This window comes from Salmo salar, chromosome 07 (genome assembly GCF_965601325.2).
Source record: "Salmo salar chromosome 07, fSalSal1, whole genome shotgun sequence".
NCBI lineage: Eukaryota > Metazoa > Chordata > Actinopteri > Salmoniformes > Salmonidae > Salmo > Salmo salar.
In genome coordinates, this window is record NC_138297.1 from 15,602,995 (window position 1) to 15,624,440 (window position 21,446).

A 21,446-nucleotide genomic window follows, 5' to 3' on the forward strand; every position below is an offset into this window, starting at 1 on the left:
CCAACAGGTTCCAGACGTGCTCAATGGGATGGAGATCCGGGCTCTTCGCTGGCCATGGCAGAACACTGACATTCCTGTCTTGCAGGAAATCACGCACAGAACGAGCAGTATGGCTGGTGGCATTGTCATACTGGAGGGTCATGTCAGGATGAGCCTGCAGGAAGGGTACCACATGAGGGAGGAGGATGTCTTCCCTGTAACGTACGGCATTGAAATTTACTGCAATGACAACAAGCTCAGTCCGATGATGCTGTAACACCATGCCCCAGACCATGACGAACCCTCCACCTCCAAATTGATCCCGCTCCAGAGTACAGGCCTCGGTGTAACGCTCATTCCTTCGACGATAAACGCAAATCCGACCATCACCCCTGGTGAGACAAAACCGCGACTCGTCAGTGAAGAGCACTTTTTGCCAGTCCTGTCTGGTCCAGCGATGGTGGGTTTGTGCCCATAGGTGATGTTGTTGCTGGTGATGTCTGGTGAGGACCTGCCTTACAACAGGCCTTCAAACCCTGTACAATGAAGATCTGTGAAGTTATTTGGATTTTTATGAATTATCTTTGAAAGACGGTATTTAACTTGGGTTAAACGTTTTGGGTAGCCTATAAGTGAAGTAATCTGTCTGTAAACAATTGTTGGGAAAATGACTTGTGTCATGCACAAAGTAGATATCCTAACCGACTTGCCAAAACTATAGTTTATTGACAAGAAATTTGTGGAGTGGTTGAAAAACGAGTTTTAATGACTCCAACCTAAGTGTATGTAAACTTCCGACTTCAACTGTATATACTGAACAAAAATATAAACGCAACATGTAAAGTGTTGGTACCATGTTGATGAGCTGAAATAAAAGATCCCAGAAATGTTCCATATGCACAAAAAGCTTAATTCTCTAATTTTGTGCACACACTTATTTACATCCCTATTAGTGAGCATTTCTCCTTTGCCAAGATAATCCATCCACCTGACAGGTGTGACATGTCAAGAAGCTGATTAAATAGCATGATGATTACACAGGTGCACCTTGTGTTGGGGAGAAAAGACACTCTAAAATGTGCAGTTTTGTCACACAACACAATGCCACAAATGTGCCAAGTTCAAGGAGCAGGCAATTGGCATGCTGACTGCAGGAATGTCCACCAGAGCTATTGCCAGATAATTTAATGTTAATCTCTCCACCATAAGCCGCCTCCAACGTTGTTGAGAATTTGGCAGTACGTCCAACCGGCCTCACAACCACAGGCCACGTGTAACCACGCCAGCCCAGGACATCCACATCCAGCTTCTTCACCTGCGGGATTGTCTGAGACCAGCCACCCAAACAGCTGATGAAATTGATGAGTATTTCTGTATGTAATAAAACCCTTTTTGTGGGGGAAACTCCTCCTGATTGGCTGGACCTGGCTCCCAAGTTAGTGGGCTTACTCCCACTCGTGGCTGTGCCCCTGCCCAGTCTTGTGAAATCAGTAGATGAGGGCCTAATCAATTTATTTCACTTGACTGATTTCCTTATATGAACTGTAACTCAGTAAATTCATTGAAATTGTCTTATGTTGCTTTTAGATTTTTATTTGGTGTACAAATAAAGTACCCGTCAAACGTTTGGACACACCTGCTCATTCAAGGGTTTTTCTTTATTTTTTTATATTTTCTAAATTGTAGAATAGTAGTGAAGACATCAAAACTATGAAATAACACATATGGAATCATGTAGTAATCCAAAAAGTGTTAAACAAATCAAAATATATTTCATATTTGAGATTCTTCAAAGTTGCCACCCTTTGCCTTGATGACAGCATTGCACACTCTTGGCATTCTCTCAACCAGCTTCATGAGGTAGTCAACTGGAATGCATTTCAATAAACAGCTGTGCCTTGTTAGAAGTTAATTTGTGGAATTTATTTCCTACTTAATGCGATTGAGCCAATCAGTTGTGTTGTGACAAGGTTGGGGTGGTATACAGAAGATAGCCCTATTTGGTAAAAGACCAAGTCTATATTATGGCAAGATCAGCTCAAATAAGCAAAGAGAAACAACACTTCATCATCACTTTAAGACATGAAGGTCGGTCAATACGGAACATTTCAAGAACTTTGAATGTTTCTTCAAGTGCAGTCGCAATAACTATCAAGCACTAACATGAAACTGGCTCTCATGAGGACCGCCACAGGAATGGAAGACCCAGAGTTACCTCTGCTGCAGACGACATGTTCATTAGACTTAACTGCACCTCAGATTGCAGCCCAAATAAATGCTTCACAGAGTTCAAGTAACAGACACATCTCAACATCAACTGTTCAGAGGAGACTGCATGAATCAGGCCTTCATGATCAAATTGCTGTAAAGAAACCACTGCTAAAGGACACCAATAAGAAGAAGAGACTTGCTTGGGCCAAGAAACACGAGGAATGGACATTTGACCCATTGAAATCTGTCCTTTAGTCTGATGAGTCCAAATGTAAGACTTTTTGTTACAACTGCTGTGTCTTTGTGAGAAACAGAGTAGGTGAACAGAGGATCTCTTTATGTATGGCTCCCACTGTGAAGCATGGAGGAGGAGGTGTGAGGGTTCTTTGCTGGTGACAGTGTCTGATTTATTTAGAATTCAAGGCATACTGAACCAGCATGGCTACCACAGAATTCTGCAGCGATACGCCATCCCATTTTGTTTGCCCATAGTGGGACTATCATTTGTTTTTCAACAGGAAAATGACCCAAAACATACCTCCAGGCTGTGTAAGGGCTATTTGACCAAGGAGTGTGATGGAGTGCTGCATTAGATGACCTGGCCTCCACAATCACCTAACCTCAACCCAATTGAGATGGTTTGGGATGAGTTGGACCTCAAAGTGAAGGAAAAGCAGCCAACAGGTTCTCAACATATGTGGGAACTCCTTCAAGACTGTTGGAACAGCATTCCTCATGAAGCTGGTTGAGAGAATCCCAAAAGTGTGCAAAGCTGTCATCAAGGCAAAGGGCTACTTTGAAGAATCTCAAATATAAAATATATTTCGATTTAACACTTTTTTGGTGACTACAGGATTCCATATGTGTTATTTCATAGTTTTGATTTCTTAACTATTATTCTACATTCTAGAAAATAGTTAAAATAAAGAAACTGTGTCCAAACTTCTGACTGGTATTGTGTGTATATATGTGTGTGTATATATATTCACAGAGTTCAAGTAACAGACACATCTCAACATCAACTGTTCAACTGTATATATATATATATATATATATATATATATATATATATATATATACAGCCTATAATCTTTGAGAATTTACAATAATCAAAATAAAAGCTAGAAAATCAGACCCCCATTGATTGTATGTTTGAGCATAAGAACACAGCATTAGCCATGTCAAAATGCGTAGAATTGCGTGAAATGATGCTATAAAACGGCCACATTTTCAGTCTCTGCCATTGCAAAATGTAGAACTGCAGATATTAAAAAACAAAAATGTTGTAACATTCTTTGGTCATTGTTTATTTTTTCAGCTCTCAACAGTTATGGTGGATCAAGAAGCAAAAGAATGTAATGGTAGGCAGACGTCAACATTCAAGACCCAATCAAAGAGTGTGGCCCAATGATTGTCATGGTGAACGTCCAATCGTTTTTCGAGGAAGTTAAGGAATGGCAGACTGACCCTATTTGTTTTATCCAATGAAACGCGGGAACGTTTAGGCTGGCACTGGTCTATACCAATAGTAGAGTTTCGCTGTAAAAGGTTCTCGGTATCCTCCTTTGAGATATTTCGCTGTGCGCCATTTTATGTTCCCCAGTTCGAGTGGAGAAGGTTGTGGATGTCTTTCATCTATTTACAAGCTTTGGTAACCTACTTTAATTTGATACAACAGAGCACCTTTGGAAATGGCTACGGGAGCGAATGCAACCCCTCTAGGGAAGCTGCACCCGAGTATCGGCGCTAAACGAGGCTTTGATGCTGGGCCTGGTGCGGGGTTAATGCCTCCACCCGGGCCTCCTGTGGCCTTTCCTTCACTACCGAATTTTCAGCCACCAATTCCAAACGTGTCTTTCCCGCAAGCTCACCCGGTGTTTACTGCGGTGGCTGCTTTTCCCACCCCACCACAACCACCCCAAGGTGCCGGAATGCAGTCTCAGTCAGGTAAGCTAGGCTAGCTAGCGAGCTAAACAGCGTGGAGAAAGTCCTTCACAGTGTTAGGCTATTGTGGGTTGAGCAGCTAAAGTAGCTTGCTAACACCCCATATTTCCTAGCCAACATTATCGATGTTTCAGATGCTGAAATGTATCTAACTAATCATTGCAATGCGAAATACACTTCGTACATTAGTAATATGTGCCAAGTGAAGTGAACAGGATTCTAGCTAACGTTAAACACAATATTTGTTATAACTGGTTCAACGTTAACTGGCCATTTAGCAGTTGAAAACGTGTAGTTAGCAAAAAAGAAACAATGCACGGTAGTTAAAAAGATGATGGCCTAATAACTAACGTTACTTAGGTGTCTGTTTAGGAATTCGTAAATTGTACATGATCAGTCAACATGTATAAGAACCACGTTGAGAGTTCCCTTTTTCTCATCTGTCAGACTTTGGTCAGAAAAAAGCCAGGAAAAGGAGCCGCTGGAATAGTGAAACACCCGACCAGAAGACAGTCATTCCTGGTATGCCCACCGTCATCCCGCCAGGACTGACTCGGGATCAGGAGAAGGCCTATATAGGTAACTAGCTAACTTGTCCACTACTATATAACAGAACTGTACTGTACATGAATTTACTAGCTAGTGTTTAGATTTACAGGATTAACTGCCTGGTTCTTTACATGTCCCTGTGAGATCCAGTTGCCTAGTGTTTTTTCCCCTCGCTTTCTGAGTATTGAAATGTTATGTATAGTTAATGACATGTTTGCTGAATTTCATCAGTTAGAGCATATTGAAACCGTCCGTGTTGAGTCACTCACCGCACATATACCCACTTTGGGAGAGCAATGTCCTGACTAGTGCATAACCATGAAAGGGTTGATTTGCATTGAAGGTGATTCAAGTACAGTATTTGCCAATACATAGACAAAAATGTAGCAACTCAAGCTATAGTGTGAAACTGTATTGCTCTACCTAACGAAATTCAGTATTTTTAAACAACTGAGTATACTAACTTGTGGATGGGGAGTGCAAAAGAAGGCCTTTATCCTAAGGAGGTACAGTAATGTGGTTCTCCCATAGCAATTTTGCTATTTTTTTTTGTGGCATCAAGGTTTGCATACCACTGGACATCCATTAGCAAAAAAGAAAGGTGTCACTGCCCCTTGGCATGAAGGAATTGACCAATGTTGTCCTTGTGACATGCTAACATTTTCCTTGATATCATACATGTGAGTTTAGTGTATGAGCAATGCTACTTCAATGGCAAAAAGCAAAAGACTAATTTCCTGTGCATCCTTTAGAATAGGCACTAATTTGGATGTTTTAAGACCCAGTTAGTTTAAGAAATGGTCATCTTGACTCTAAATGCATTCCAACAGCAGTGTAACACCACCAAACAGGCCTTAGAGCGGCTGGTATTTAATCCTAGATGCCTTTGCCTGCCGTTGTGCCCTTGCGCAAGGCACTTAACCCCTCACAACAACTTCTCCACCGGCGCCCCCTGATCCAACCTCTCCAACCTGTATTGTATGTGTGTCGTTTGGATAAAGTGGAAGTCAGATTTCGGTTGAGTCTGTCTACATGTCAATAACAGAATGGGTTATTGATGTTGAGTCATTGTTAATGGTTGGTCTTCCTTGGTATGTAAACATTCATTTGTGCCTGCCTTCTGTTCTTACTTTTTATTTTTCCTTTGTTCATTCACCACAATAACCACACAAGAAGTTCAAAAGGATTTGTTGGAAGGGTGTAAGATGACATGGCAGTGAAATATCAATTCACAGGGGCTGTGTTCATCTCATTTGAATCTTGTCAGGAAGGGGTGGGAGTTTTTGGAGGTTGCGGGGGACTGGGTTACATTTGGTCATGACTCCTATATAGAAATGTGCATGTGATGAGTGACTATTTTTGTTCCTTCCTATTTTACATAACCAATAGCTCCTTGGCAGTAGAGCCACAGGTGTGCAGACAGTGACTCTCTATTGGCTCATTGAACTTTATTAATGTTATATTGTGTTAGGACGAATTGTGGATCGAGTTTCCCTATTCTACTAAAGCCACAATTAACTACGATCGTATAACAAAGGTCACATTTATTATTATTATTATTATTATTATTATTATAATTTTTTATAATAATATTACAAATTGAAATGAATCTAAATGCATATAATAGCGTTTGGAATGTGGTTAATTTATGCTGGCAGGCACGGAACCCTGCTCTAATGATCCTCTGAAATGTTGCTGTACATATAAACCCTTCCTTCATTAATGGGATGCCAAATTTTGCATATGTACATAACATCCTTGCATATGTGAAACACATCCTGGGGCTTGTTATTTCCTGATGACAGTTCACTTTCCGTTCAATGAATTGGCTCTATAGAGTTTTGCATGGCCATTTTGGTACATCCATTTCCCCTGGAAATGAGGAAGGGTTTTACTGTTGTAGAATATTTGCTGGAATTCAGAAGTACACTTTATTCCCCTTGTGTTTTAATGTAAATGTTTAATCATTCATTGTAATCGTGTTTTTTTTTGCCTCTATAAACAAATGAGACGGTGCTCTAATTTAGAATGCACTGTTTCCAGATTAATGTTATGGTGGTAACTGCAATTCTCTCCATCCTTCTTGTTTTTCTTTCCTAACCTGAATTCTTCCAGTCCAACTGCAGATTGAAGACCTGACTCGTAAACTGCGTACAGGAGACCTGGGAATCCCTGTTAACCCTGAGGACAGGTCGGGAAAAGTTTTAAACCCACGAACAGTAACATTTTCTCTACCTTGTTCTTTTGACGCCAAATGTTGGTCTTTGGAAAATTATACATAATTTTCAGAAGATGCTTTAGGTCTTGAAGTGTAGTAGATTTAGTATCCATCCACTAGTGGTAGAGGCATATTGTGACATAGTAGCTTAATTGTCTCAGTTTCTATTTTCTTCAAAGTAAGTACACAGGGATGTCCTACATCTAGACTCTTATAGTCATAACTTCCAGGGTGACTGAAGACTAAAGCTTTGGCTCTGAATACAATATTACATTTCAGTGTGACATCCAACCATATTAGATATATATCTTCAATCTAAATTGTAATTTTGAAAACGTGACGATGGATAGAAACCTTATGGGCTCTTTAGTTAAGATACGGTGTGACTTGGTGTTCAAGTATTTCCAGCTTATGTTTATACCCATCTAAATTAGCCTCATAAGTTTATATTGTTCTTATATTCCTCAATGATTTTCTTAAATGGCATCATTGTCTCCTGACAGATGGTATTATTACTAATCATAAGTCAAAAAACAATTACCCTCATTCTGAATATATATTTTATATAATATATCCCACTGCATTAGCTGTAACATCTATCTTAATGATGTGCAGTGTCTTATTTTTATTGTATATGCATCCTGATTTATCCATTCTGTCAACTCAGATGTTGACTGTGTGTGTGACATTTTGATTATTGACGGAGACATTTTCTTCAACACTGCAGGTTTGGGTCAATACTTATGAATCTAAGTGAGTCTTATCGTTCATTTAGCAGCTTATGGTTGATAATATTTGTAGGTTTTAGTGATTGTCAGAATGCATATTTCAGTCTCCTTGACTAGTCGTGTAGCTGTAAGGTAAAGGGAGTCTAGCATCTTAAATAGTTATATAATCATATACTGTTTGCAATTTGAACAACTAGGTCAAGTTTAGTTTTCAGTAATGGGTTTCTTTAGAATAACCTGCTTCTGCCAGTGCTTGACATGACAAAAAAAATCCTGATGTGTTACTCTGGTCTTGACTCGTCAGTTCAAGTGGTCCAACCATTGTCAGACTCCACCTGAATCCTGACAAATTAACTCTTAACCGTTGGGTGTTTTTCCATCGTCATTAATGGGTTTTCCATAATGAGGCTTCTGGACGTTCCGCCCATGGGGGGGTTCCACAGTATTCCAGGTGGAACTCTAGGGCTCTGGAGGAGAACTCCTCTGATCCTGACTATTCCGGAATGACACAGACCGGCTCTGACACTTTAGTTTGCATAAGCATCTATTATTATTCCAGCAGGAAATGTCATGTTGTTTTTATGAGTGTGAGATTGATATCTCTTTGTTGGCCACAGTCCCTGTTGTCTGTACTTGACATAGTTTCATTATCTTAATCAGACGTTTCCACAGCGACAGCAAAAAGCTCATCCCAGGACGCTAATAACGTCACTCCTCCACTCCCAACAAATAACGGGAGTGTTTCAGGTTGTCAGCAGTGGAAATTTCAAGATGTATAAAAAGAAACCTTTCCTATACTTTTCCTCCTGAATTGTTCATCGACCAGACCTCACTTGTGGGAGAGTGCACAATGAAAAGGGTTAACGTCTAATCATAATTCATTTTCTCTAACCCCAAATTACCCCTTGTCACCTTAACCTTTTTCAAGCACAGAGCCTCTTTAACGCAGCGAAACAGGTTTTCAGGTGTTCCGTCCAAGGGGAAGGTATGGACCTGGCTTTAACACCCTCTCCACCTCGGCATCCATTATGGCAGTCTTACTCCCAAAGCCAGCGGTTCCTTTAGGAATGCAACGCTTTTTAAAAAACTTTTTTATTTTTTATTGCCCACCCCTTTTACTTTACATCGTGTATGCAGGATTAATTCTGTCCATTTTGTCTAGATAGATTTAGTTGTTGAAGTGGTGGTTGCCCTTTCAGAATAGTCTTTATTACGTATCGCAAGGTGATATGTCCCCATTTTTCAGATGTATATAAAATCCCAGAAACCATTTGGCCAGTCAAATGCTACAGCCTAGTAGCAACAAATGTCCCTTTGAGAATGCAGGAACTAAAGCCAAATAGCGATCATATAGCCATTCCTATGAGAGATGACTATTTGTTTTTTCCCAGTGTGACCAACTGCTTACCGTAACCATTGTTTCTCTTGTCTCCCCTTCACTGAGAAGTGGCACGGGGACATGACCATGATATTATCAAGTGTACCTTTAAAAAGAGCTTTCTTGGTAACAATGTTATTCAAGGCTTAGACATAGGGAAACTTGTGTATGATTGTCAATGGTCTTAGTTCTCCCTCCAGTTGGAGATATTAATGGTGGTCTGTTTGTACTCTCTCCCCCTCCCCTAGATCCCCGTCTCCAGAGCCCATCTATAACAGCGAGGGCAAGAGGCTGAACACCAGGGAGTACCGCACGCGCAAGAAGATCGAGGAGGAGCGTCATTCCCTCATCACCGATATGGTGGCACTCAACCCTGAGTTCAAGCCCCCGGCTGACTACAAGTATGTGCCCTATTCCCCTATCTACTAACATAGTCTTGTTTATTTGGATCCCCATTAGCTGTTACTATAGTCTAGTTTCTTCCCACTCCCCCAGAATTTTCTTTCTTATTTATTCCCTGTTTAAATTACACTTCATGGTTGGTCTGAGTTTCAGAACTATTGCTATGTCTCTGCTGGTTTTCATGTGGCTTCTGAGAACAGCCATGCTTCAAATCAAATTTTATTTAGCAGATGTTATTGCGGGTGTCGCGAAGTGCTTGTATTCCTAGCTCCAACAGTATGGTAGTATCTAACAATACTCCCAAATCTAAAAGTTAAAGAATGGAATTAACAAATATATAAATATTAGGATGAGCAATGTTGGAGTGGCTTTGACTAGAATACAGTATATGCATATGATATGAGAAACTCTTCCCTTTGGCTTGAATGTGTAGAGACTGGGTTATATCCTTCACTATACTAAACACGAATATCCCCCACAGGCCCCCAGCCACCAGAGTCAACGACAAGGTGATGATTCCGCAGGACGAGTACCCAGAGATCAACTTTGTTGGCCTGCTGATTGGGCCACGGTGAGTTGCAGGCCTTTAACATAGGGGTGGGAGTTTGCCAGGGACCTCACAATATGATATTCTTGCGATTTGATGTTCCAAACATATTGCTCAACACATGTCAAGAGAGCCATGAGAAAACGAGTTTTGATCAGTCATAGAAATAGAAGTGCTAACACCACATTGGCTCTATATTTTAAAAAGGATATGGGGAACAAGATATGAAGGAAAAATACTGGAGTTTTTATGAAGGTACAGCCAACTAGCGCAACAATAATATTGCGGTATTATGAAAACAATATGATATATCCTCAAATAAATATCCCAATATGTAACCGTATCTATCCCCCCCCCCCCCCCCCCCCCCCCCCCCACACCACTAATGATGGTTCTATATAATGTTCCTGTGTTGTGGATCTATTGGCACTTTGGGTTACAATGTCTGGGGTTTTGCCTAGAAGTTTCAATGGCACAAGTACATTGAAATGCCTTAGACCCCAACAATGCAGTAATCAATAACAATGTAATACTACAAATAAACACGATATAGAAGAACACAAAGTAAGCCTACTGTACACAGGGTCAGTTCCAGTACCATATTTCCAATGTGCAGGGGGATACTGAATCGATAGAGGTAGATATGTCTAGGGGTGAGGTGACTAGGTATCAGGATATATGATAAACAGTAGCAGCAGTGTATATTAAATGTGTGTGCAAATGATGTATTAAGTGTTTGTATGTGTGTTGGAGTATCAGTGCATAGCGTGTAGGGCCCTGTGTGTGCATAGAGACAGTGCAAAATATGAATAACACAACAGTCAACCCAGATAGTCTGTGGAGCCATTTAGTTAGCCTTATGGCATAGAGATAGAAGCTGTTCAGGAGCCTGTTGGTGTCAGACTTGATGCACCGGTACCGCCTGCTGTGCGGGGACAGTCTTGGGTGGTAGTTCAGTAGGTGGTGCTGATTCCTTACTACATCTCACACACATGCTGAGGATGTTACTTGTGTCCTTGCAGTGGCAACACCCTGAAGAACATAGAGAAGGAGTGCTGTGCCAAGATCATGATCCGTGGCAAGGGCTCGGTAAAGGAGGGCAAGGTGGGCCGTAAGGACGGCCAAATGCTGCCAGGGGAGGACGAGCCGCTGCACGCCCTGGTCACTGCCAACACCATGGAGAACGTCAAGAAGGCTGTGGAACAGGTGTGCCCATCATAACGTCTACTGCAGGTTTTCCCGAACTCGGGACCCCAAGGGGTGCACGTTTTGGGTTTTGCCCTAGCACTACACAGCTGATTCAAATGATCACCTAATCAATCATCAATATTTGATCATTTGAATCAGCTGTGTAGTGTTGGGGCAAAAAACAAAACTTGCAGCCCTTGGGGTCCCAAGGACCGAGTTTGGGAAACGCTGGTCTACTGGCTTACCTCTTGTCACTGTTCACTCGTATAATACTATAACTAGCTAGTGCTATGCATTTCTATGTTGATTTGCATACATGTTTAAGGGTTGTCCACTGTGGTGTGTCCCGTAGATCCGCACCATCCTCAAGCAGGGCATCGAGACCCCTGAGGACCAGAACGACTTGAGGAAGATGCAGCTGAGAGAGCTGGCCAGACTCAATGGAACCCTGAGAGAGGACGACAACAGGTGAGCCTGCCATGTTCTGTTATCAGCCATTCTGTGGAAGTTGGATAATCCCAGGTGCCTGGCCTGGATAACTGTGCTCACTGCTTCACCCATCTCTGTTTCCCCCACAGGATCCTGCGTCCGTGGCAGAGCACTGAACCCCGCAGCGTCACCAACACGACCCTCTGTACCAAGTGTGGCGGTGCAGGCCACATCTCCTCAGACTGCAAGTTCACCAGGTAACTTACCAGCTACGTACTCTGTTACGTAAATTATTCTTGCTCAGAAATAAGTATTTTTGCTTGCACACGTGGAATTACTTTGAAATCAGATTATTCTTATAAGGTACCCAAAATAGTTTTTTTGCTAGCCCAATCTAGTACTAGAGATTATGCAGGAACCTGCCCCTTGAGGCATTGCAGTCCGACTGGAAGTGTTGAGCCTGTGTCGTGAGGGGTGTAGAATGACGGGGCTAGGTCTATGCCGAGGACCCGGAACAGTGGGTACTTGGAGTGATCATAGCTCCGACATAAACACTAAAGAAAATGTCTATAACAATTTCTTAAAACGTACCATGCATTAAAAGGACGTTTCTCTCCAGCTCCTTTGCTGCGCCCAGGGCCGGTGAGCCCCCCCAATCTGCCCAGGACAAGGCCCGTATGGACAAGGAATACCTGTCCCTCATGGCAGAGCTGGGCGAGGCCCCTGTACCCTCCTCTGGTGGGGGACACTCCAACAACCAGAACAGCAGCCACAACAGAGGCAACAACCAGCCACCACCGGTGAGTTGAATGTAGTGACCTACACGACCTGAGCTTCAACTGTCTTCAAAAATCTACACATCAAAATAGGCCTTCTGTTCCATGCCAGAGATTCATGGAGACTTTATTGGTTCCTTTGTGGAGTTCAGTTTCATCAACAGACAAGCTAAGACTACACGATAAACTGTGCAAGTCATGGAAGCCCAAAAAGTGCCTCTTGTCTGACTGTATGTTTGTGCTGCAGAGCCGTCCTCCCTGGATGAACTCCGGCCAATCTGAGAACAGGAACTTCCACAGCATGCACGGAGGCCACGGTGGTCATGGCAACCAACACGGTGGTCATGGTAACCACGGGGGTCATGGAGGTCACGGAGGCCACCACAACTTCCCACCCCCCATGTCCAACATGGGAGGACACCCCATGCCCCCCAACAACGGCATGCCACCCCCGTGGATGCAGCCCCCACCGCCCCCCATGGGCCAGGGACACGGACACCATATGGGTAAGAGAGACACTGAAAAGAGACATCTTTAGTTTTTTTTGCCGGTCTCCGTTTTGTTTTCCCTGTTTGTAAACTGTGTTTGTGGTGTCATGTACACATGAAGGCGTCTGTTTGGTCTTCGCAGTCTAATCAGTTATAACATCACAATTGTATCCTGTAACCCTTTACACTCGTACCTGGGTTGAAAAGGGCAGATTTGGGCACTGATAAACACCTAAATTGGAACGCAATAGCTGTACAGTTACATGCTATACATGGCGTCAGACCCCAGGGTCTCTGCTTCACAGCGCTTTATGGGGTTTTGGCTGACAGCTGTTCTAAACGTGAGAACGGCGCGCAACAAGAAGTTGCCCCCATCCCTCCTGCTAATTGGGCAACTTTTAGGTGTTTTTTTGTTGCCGGGAAAAGGCTGTAAATTGTGGCGACTATGTATTTTGAAAGATGAGACTTTGAAGATTATAATAAATACCTGTCATACAACCAAGCCAAACACCCGTGAGTCTAAATGTGCTCTTCACATTTCCAAATCATAAAACCTGTCATATTCAGTGTCGACATGTTTGATCACTATGCTAGATGTGTGGTTAAAAGATGACATGTGGTCATACCCTGGGTTGTTCTGAACAGAAGCAGTCTTTGTCTATTGTGGTGAAAACTCACTGTGACACACTCACCTGAATGAACTCATGGCTCCTGTCAATGATCACCAATTCTGTTCCCCTGAATTGCATTGTGAAAGCCTAACACTGTAATATCCTATCTTAGAACTTAACTAGTCATGTTGGCAATAGAACAGGCTTTTACATGATGTCCACCAGACCCAGATTTATAATGGACTGTTTTTGGATTGTGTAAACAACAGTAATAGTGTGATGGCGGCGATGCAGGGCTGTGTTCTAATCAAAAGAACCTCAACGGCACAGCTAGCAGAGCTCAAACCAGCACCTTGTAGTTGACTCATTATTATTATTATTATTATTGCAATTGTTTTTATTACTTTTTAAATGTATTGAATACTTATTTGAGTCATAAGTGCATTGAAATGACAGGAACTGTGTACACTTTGGAGAGGTTGGGTTTTACAAAACATCGTTCAACTGACGACCAAGGTCAGCCTGCAGGCACCCGTCCCGCTAGAGAGCGAGGAGCCAAGTAAAGCCCCCCTGGCCAAACCCTCTCCTAACCTGGATGACGCTGGGCCAATTGTGCGGCGTCCTATGAAACTACTGGCCACGGCCTGTTGTGGCACAGCCTGGGAATGAACCCGGGTCTGTAGTAATGCCTCTATCACTGCGACGCAGTGCCTTAGACCGCTGCACCACTCAGGAGGCCCCCAATTAAACCTTTTACTCAAACCCTTGTAATTCCTTTGTCTTATGTTGCAGCTTCCCCACATTTTCCAGGTATTTTCTTACGTTACTGAATGTATCCAGAGTATTTTCAGATTTCTTTATCAACAAATGCGGGGAAAAGTACAGTAAATGGAAAATGCACATAAAAATCAAGTGTGTTTGGATTCAGTCTTGTCGGATGAAATGTTGTCCGTCTTTGGTCTAAGAATTAAAACGGTTCCCTTTTTAGATTGCTACTGTGCATATTCTGTTCATATCTCTTCTGTAAGAAACATTTCCATAGGCCCATTCCCACGAGTGTAAAGGGTTTATATTTTCTCTTATTTTATCTTCAGGTCTGTTGCCTCCACCCATGATGCCACCACCACCTCCACCCCCGAACAACCAGCCTCCCCCTCCACCCTCGGGTCCCCTGCCACCATGGCAACAGCAGGCCCCTCCACCCCCTCCCACCAGCAGCATGGCCACTAGTGCACCACTGCCATGGCAACAGAGTAAGAACACCAGCATTGAATAAGTGCAGCATGTAATTTCTGGTCTCTCCCACTAACAAAAGTTCTTTCCTCCCCAGATACCACCACAACGTCCAGTCCTGGCACTGGCAACCTGCCCCCCTGGCAGCAGCCCCAACAGTCCGCTGCCTCGGCTGCCCAGCCCCCTCCCCCCATGGGCAACCCCTCCATGGTCCCCCCTCCGCCCGGAGTCCAGCCCCCTCTCCCCCCTGGCGCCCCACCTCCCCCTCCTCCCCCACCCCCTGGCTCGGCCGGCATGATGTATGTCCCTCCACCTCCCCCTCCGCCCATGGATCCCTCCAACTTTGTCACCATGATGGGGATGGGGGTGCCAGGCATGCCCCCCTTCGGTATGCCCCCTGCGCCGCCACCTCCACCCCCCCAAAATTAAACACCCACTGAACCTTCTTAAACACAGTCCTGCTTAGCATGCAGAGAAACTCCTCAAACAAGAGAGAGTTGGTGTGGTTGAATTTGTACATTTGCTTAACTTAATGTTTCTGTTAAAGTTAGTGTTTTTGATCACTCGGTATACGTTCTCTGTCCATTTTTTTTGTTTTTGTTTTGGGGCTTTTATTTTTTTTCGGGGTTTACTCCCTCCATGATTGGTTTATGACTCACCTTGCATACCAAATAACACACCTCAGACATGTATATGCTTTGGTTTGCCGACTGGACTATGAATGTCCTATTCTCATTCCTCTTAGTTCTACCTAAAAGTATAACTAGTGTGTTTTTCTGAGTTATAACAGGCTTATTAACTGTTTGGTGGATATTTACCTTGGATACATTGGATATATTAAAGTCGAGCTCAAGCTTAGTCATCATTTTGTTGTCATCTACAGGACATTTTACTGTTCAGATTATCCAGCCAATTTTGTAGGCATGGTAGTCCAATGGCTTTGGCCTTCATTCATCGTCATGTTCCATTCACTTGCTATTGGTTTCACTGAGCTGAATATTTTTCTGCCGTTTTTCTAATTGAACCCGATGTGAAGTGTAATTGCTCAAATTTCTTGGACGTCGCATCTCCCTCTTGATTATTTTGTCTGAAAAACGGGTCTTTGTAGTTTATTATGATTTTTTTTAAAGAAAACAAGCTGTGCATTTCAGCAGTTTCTGGTGAGCTTTTTCCCCAGGCACAATTAATTTAGGTCTATGTGGATGCAGCAGGGAATAGGACTTTGCATCCTACAGCTGATTGGCTTAAGAGATGCTCTGAGCTACTTAAAATCTAAGGAAGTCTGATTGGATGCCTACTTGTTCTGTTAATAACCTTTCCCCTCCATGCTTGTATTGCTCCAGCAAAATCACAACCCTATTTCAGTTCCCTTTAGTTACTTGAGTTAATGAGGAAAAAAATAAATAATATGTTAGATGACGACATACAATTGTAATTTTTACTCTATTTTTGGAAATGGTTTGTCAGCCTTGTGTTCGGTCTAGCCTGAATTAATAGTCCTTGCAATGTTGCTTGATTGTTATTAAACTCATCTTTAACTAATTTTGCAGGCTGTGTTTTGCTTTTCTCTACCTTGTAAACTGTCTTATTTCCTCAATGACACTTGAATACAGCTTCCACAGACGATTGTTTTGACCTGTAGTCCAGACAGAAGGCTTGCTGGCTCAGCCTCACTTTAGATAAAAGCCCAGTGGTATGAGCACAGATGGAACAAAGACCCAGATATTTCACTGGATGTTAATGCAAAGCATCTGCTTGGCGTTTCCACTCACTACCAAATATGCTAGTGAGAGGAAGCCCATTGGTGGGCAGTGGGAGAAGTTGGATGGATGGATTTTGGCAGATATTCTCAATTATTTCATTGGAACATTTCATCTCAATACAGTTTTCTGTTCCCAAAACTAGAATCTGTTATGAACAGAGTGGACTAAGGTTTGTGACTTTCCCTTTGCAAAAGTTTTAAATTGCGTTGTTTAGGAGTGCAAAGGCAAATTGAGTTACTGCACACACACACTTCAGAGTAGGTGTTCCAAAATGAAAACATGCAGATAATACTAGAACGCTCCAATTAGATCTCGCTAGCTAGTGCTTGGCTCTGCCCCCCTCCTTGCTTGTTCTGCCCACTATGGCTCATTTGTTCCCATTGGAAACGACAGGCTGTGGTTTGTCTTGGTTTACTTATAAAAAAGTCTTTGGTATGGGACTGTTTTCTGTGTACTACGCTGTATCTGCAGTCCTGCGTCCAATAAGTTTTGTTTTACTGTTTTGTCTCCTATGCTCTATCACAGACTTTCGGCTGTGGTAAGGCGAAAGCAACCAACTGTAGACTGTCGGTGGGGAGGTGCATTTGCAACAGTTGAAAGTCGGACACTAATCAAATCAAAGTTTATTTGTCATGTGTGCTGAATACAACAGGTGTAGACCTTACAGTGAAATGCTTACATACAGGCTCTAACCAATAGTGAAATGTATATAGGTTCAGAACTTTTGTGATATAGCACAATTACAAATGGAAATCAAACTGGATGGACATCAGAACTAGAGGAATGTCTAAAAACAAATAACTTGTAAAATAGAATGTCTGTCAAATGTGTATAAGATGAATAAATTGAAGGTAACAGCCAAAGTGTTTTCTCCAATTGGGGGATCGGTGGTAGGGTTTGAATAATAAAGGTATATTCTTTAAAAAAAAAGTATGTATGTCTATATGTGTATCTGTATGCATGCGTGTATGGATATATATATTTACCCAAAAAATATATGGGGGATTGGAAATGATGCAGACAATTACATTGATGGAAGCAATATTCTTTCCGCAATATTAAGCTGATCCACCCAATAGTGCAAAAAAGGTATTAGGTGAACAATGGGTAAGATAAGAAATAAAAACCACAGTAAAAAGACAGTGAAAAACAGTAGCTGATTGAGATAGTATGTACTTGTTTATATGGTTTAAAGTGACTATGCATATATGATGAACAGAGAGTAGCAGCAGCGTAAAAGAAGGGTTGGCGGGTGGTGGGACACAATGCAGATAGCCCGGTTAGCCAATATGCGGGAGCACTGGTTGGTCGGGCCGAGTGAGGTAGTATGTACATGAATGTATAGTTAAAGTGACTGCATATATGATAAACAGAGAGTAGCAGCAGTGTAAAAGAGGGGTTGGGGGGCACAATGCAAATAGTCCGGGTAGCCATTTGATTAACTGTTCAAACTGTTCAGGAGTCTTATGGCTTGGGGATAAAAACTGTTGAGAAGCCTTTTTGTCCTAGACTTGGCACTCTGGTATCACTTGCCATGTGGTAGTAGAGAGAACAGTCTATGACTGGGGTGGCTGGGGTCTTTGACAATTTTTAGGGCCTTCCTCTGACACTGCCTGGTGTAGAGGTCCTGGATGGCAGGCAGCTTAGCCCCAGTGATGTACTGGGCCGTACGCACTACCCTCTGTAGTGCCTTGCGGTCAGAGGCCGAGCAATTGCCGTACCAGGCAGTGATGTAGCCAGTCAGGATGCTCTCGATGTTGCAGCTGTAGAACCTTTTGGGGATCTCAGGACCCATGCCAAATCTTTTTAGTTTCCTGAGGGGGAATAGGCTTTGTCGTGCCCTCTTCACGACTGTCTTGGTGTGTTTGGACCATTCTAGTTTGTTGGTGATGTGGACACCAAGGAACTTGAAGCTCTCAACCTGCTCCACTACAGCCCCGTTGATGAGAATGGGGGCGTACTCGGTCCTACTTTTCCTGTAGTCCACAATCATGTCCTTAGTCTTGGTTACGTTGAGGGATAGGTTGTTATTCTGGCACCACCCAGCCAGGTCTCTGACCTCCTCCCTATAGGCTGTCTCGTCGGTGATCAGGTCTACCACTGTTGTGTCGTCTGCTAACTTAATGTAGGTGTTGGAGTCGTGCCTGGCCATGCAGTCGTGGGTGAACAGGGAGTACAGGAGGGGACTGAGCACGCACCCCTGGGGGGCTCCAGTGTTGAGGATCAGCGTGGCAGATGTGTTGCTACCTACCCTCACCACCTGGGGACGGCCCGTCAAGAAGTCCAGGATCCAGTTGCAGAGGGAGGTGTTTAGTCCCAGGATCCTTAGCTTAGTGATGAGCTTTGAGGGTACTATGGTGTTGAACGCTGAGCTGTAGTCAATGAATAGCATTCTCACATAAGTGTTCCTTTTGTACAGGTGGGAAAGGGCAGTGTGGAGTGCAATAGAGATTGCATCATCTGTGGATCTGTTTGGGCGGTATGCAAATTGGAGGGGTTTCTGGGATGTAGTTTTTCAAAAGCAAAGCTCAGATCAGCATGGCAGTGTTGCCATTGTTAATAAGAAATATATTTCTGTCACGTCCTGACCATAGAGAGCTTGTGTTTTTCTATGGTAGAGTAGGTCAGGGCGTGACTGGGGTTTTTTGTCTAGTTTATTTATTTCTATGTTTGGTTCTAGTTTCTTTTTTTCTATGTTGGGGTTTTTGTCTAGTTTAAATTTTCTATGTGTTCTAGGTTCTTTTTTCTAGGTTGGGGTTTTCGTATGATTCCCAATTAGAGGCAGCTGGTCATCGTTGTCTCTAATTGGGGATCATATTTAAGTTGTTGTTTTTCCCACTTAGTGTTTGTGGGAGATTATTTTGAGTTAGTGTATGTTGGCAGTTCTTCGTCACGGTTTGTTGTTTCTTTGTTTATAGTTTATTGTATGTCTTGTATAGTTTCACAGATAAATAAATATGTGGAACGATACACACGCTGCGCCTTGGTCTCGTTCATACGACACCCGTGACAATTTCTAATGTCGAAATTAACACGTCTCCAAAGCCGATATCAGACACTCACAAACTGAAATGTGTACACATTGTACAATCAATTAGTGAGAGAGCATCAAATATCACATTAATTTGTACAGTATAGGCTAAATCCAGTGGTGTAAAGTACTTAAGTACTACTTAAGTCGTTTCTTGGGGTATCTGTACTTTACTATTGACATTTTTGACTACTTTTACTCCACAACATTCCTGAAGAAAATTATGTATTTTTTACTCCATACATTTTCCCCGACACACAAAAGTACTCGTTACATTTTGAATGCTTAGCTGGACAGGAACATTTCAGAGACTTTCACTTTAGACACTTAAGTATATTTTAGCAATTACATTTACTTTTGATACTTAAGTACAGTACCAGTCAAAAGTTTTGACACACCTACTCATTCAAGAGTTTTTCTTTATTTTTAGTATTTTATAGTGAAGACATCAAAACTATAGAATAACACATATGGAATCATGTAACCAAAAAAGTGTTGAACAACTCAAAGTATATATTTTAGATTCTTCAAAGTAGCCACCCTTTGCCTTGATGACAGCTTTGCACGCTCTTGACAATCTCTCAACAAGCTTCCCCTGGGATGCTTTTCCAACAGTCTTGAAGGAGTTCCAACATATGCTAAGCACTTGTTGGCTGCATTTCCTTCAATCTGCGGTCCAACTCATCCCAAACCATCTCAATTGGGTTGAGGTCAGTGATTGTGGAGGCCAGGTCATCTGATACGGCACTCCATCACTCTCCTTCTTGGTAAAATAATCCTTACACAGCCTGGAGGTGTGTTGGGTCATTGTCCTGTTGAAAAACAAATGATAGTCCCACTATGTGCAAACCAGATGGGATGGTGTATCGCTGCAGAATGCTGTGGTAGCCATGCTGGTTAAGTGTGCCTTGAATTCTAAATAAATCAAAGTGTCACCAGCAAAGCACCTCCTCCAAGCTTCACGGTGGGAATCACACATGCGGAGATCATCCATTCACCTACTCTGTGTCTCACAAAGACACAGCGGTTGGAACCAAAAATCTCAAATTTGGACTCATCAGACCAAAGGACAGATTTCCATTGGTCTAATGTCCATTGCTCGTGTTTCTCGGCCCAAGCAAGTCCCTTCTTCTTATTGGTGTCCTTTAGTAGTGGTTTCTTTACAGCAATTCGACCATGAAGGCCTGATTCATGCAGTCTCCTCTGAACAGTTGATGTTGCGATGTGTCTGTTCCTTGAACTCTGTGAAGCATTTATTTGGGCTGCAATCTAAGGTGCAGTTAACTCTAATGAACTTATCCTCTGCAGCAGAGGTAACTCTGGGTCTTCCTTTCCTGTGGCGGTCCTCATGAGAGCCAGTTTCATGTTAGCGCGTGATAGTTTTTGCGACTGCACTTGAAGAAACATTCAAAGTTTTAGAAATTTTCCAGATTGACTGACCTTCATGTAATTTCTCTTTGCTTATTTGAGCTTTTCTTGCCATAATATGGACTTGGTCTTTTCAAGATAGGGCTATCTTCTGTATACCACCCCTACCTTGTCATAACACAACTGATTGGCTCAATCGCATTAAGAAGGAAAGAAATTCCACAAATTAACTTTTAACAAGTCACACCTGTTAATTGAAATGCATTCCAGTTGACTAGCTCATGAAGCTGGTTGAGAGAATGCCAAGAGTGTGCATAGCTGTCATCAAGGCAAAGGGTGGCTACTTTGAAGATTCTAAAATATATTTTGATTTGTTTAACACATTTTTGGTCACTATGTGATTCCATATGTTATTTCATAGTTTTGATGTCTTCACTATTATTGTACAAAGTAGAAAATAGTCAAAATAAAGAAACCCCTGGAATGGGTAGGTGTGTCCAAACGTATGACTGGTACTGTATATTTAAAACCAAATACTTTTAGACTTTTACTCATGTAGTATTTTACAGGGGGACTTTCACTTTTACTTGAGTCATTTTCTAT

The 21,446-nt window shown here is 42.4% G+C and overlaps 1 protein-coding gene and 1 non-coding gene across 3 annotated transcripts; both read left to right on the forward strand.

The window, feature by feature from the left end:
• Window positions 1–3,745: 3,745 nt before the first annotated feature.
• LOC106608594 (splicing factor 1) lies at window positions 3,746–16,223 on the forward strand. 2 transcript variants are annotated; one of them, XM_014206625.3, is made up of 12 exons: window positions 3,746–4,137; window positions 4,582–4,713; window positions 6,799–6,874; window positions 9,256–9,408; window positions 9,891–9,980; window positions 10,979–11,162; window positions 11,497–11,612; window positions 11,723–11,830; window positions 12,193–12,373; window positions 12,597–12,855; window positions 14,543–14,701; window positions 14,779–16,223. In XM_014206625.3, exons 1-12 carry the CDS (start codon window positions 3,882–3,884, stop codon window positions 15,108–15,110), a joined length of 2,046 nt encoding a protein of 681 aa, XP_014062100.2. In that variant the 5' UTR covers window positions 3,746–3,881; the 3' UTR covers window positions 15,111–16,223. The 2 variants fall into 2 exon arrangements, with proteins under 2 accessions (XP_014062100.2, XP_045577518.1); XM_045721562.2 differs by lacking the exons at window positions 3,746–4,137; window positions 6,799–6,874 and having other exon boundaries at window positions 4,583–4,713.
• On the forward strand, window positions 11,992–12,123 carry LOC123743888 (small nucleolar RNA SNORA17). The gene has a single exon (XR_006770740.1). It is a non-coding gene; the product is annotated as a small nucleolar RNA SNORA17 (small nucleolar RNA).
• Window positions 16,224–21,446: the final 5,223 nt, after the last annotated feature.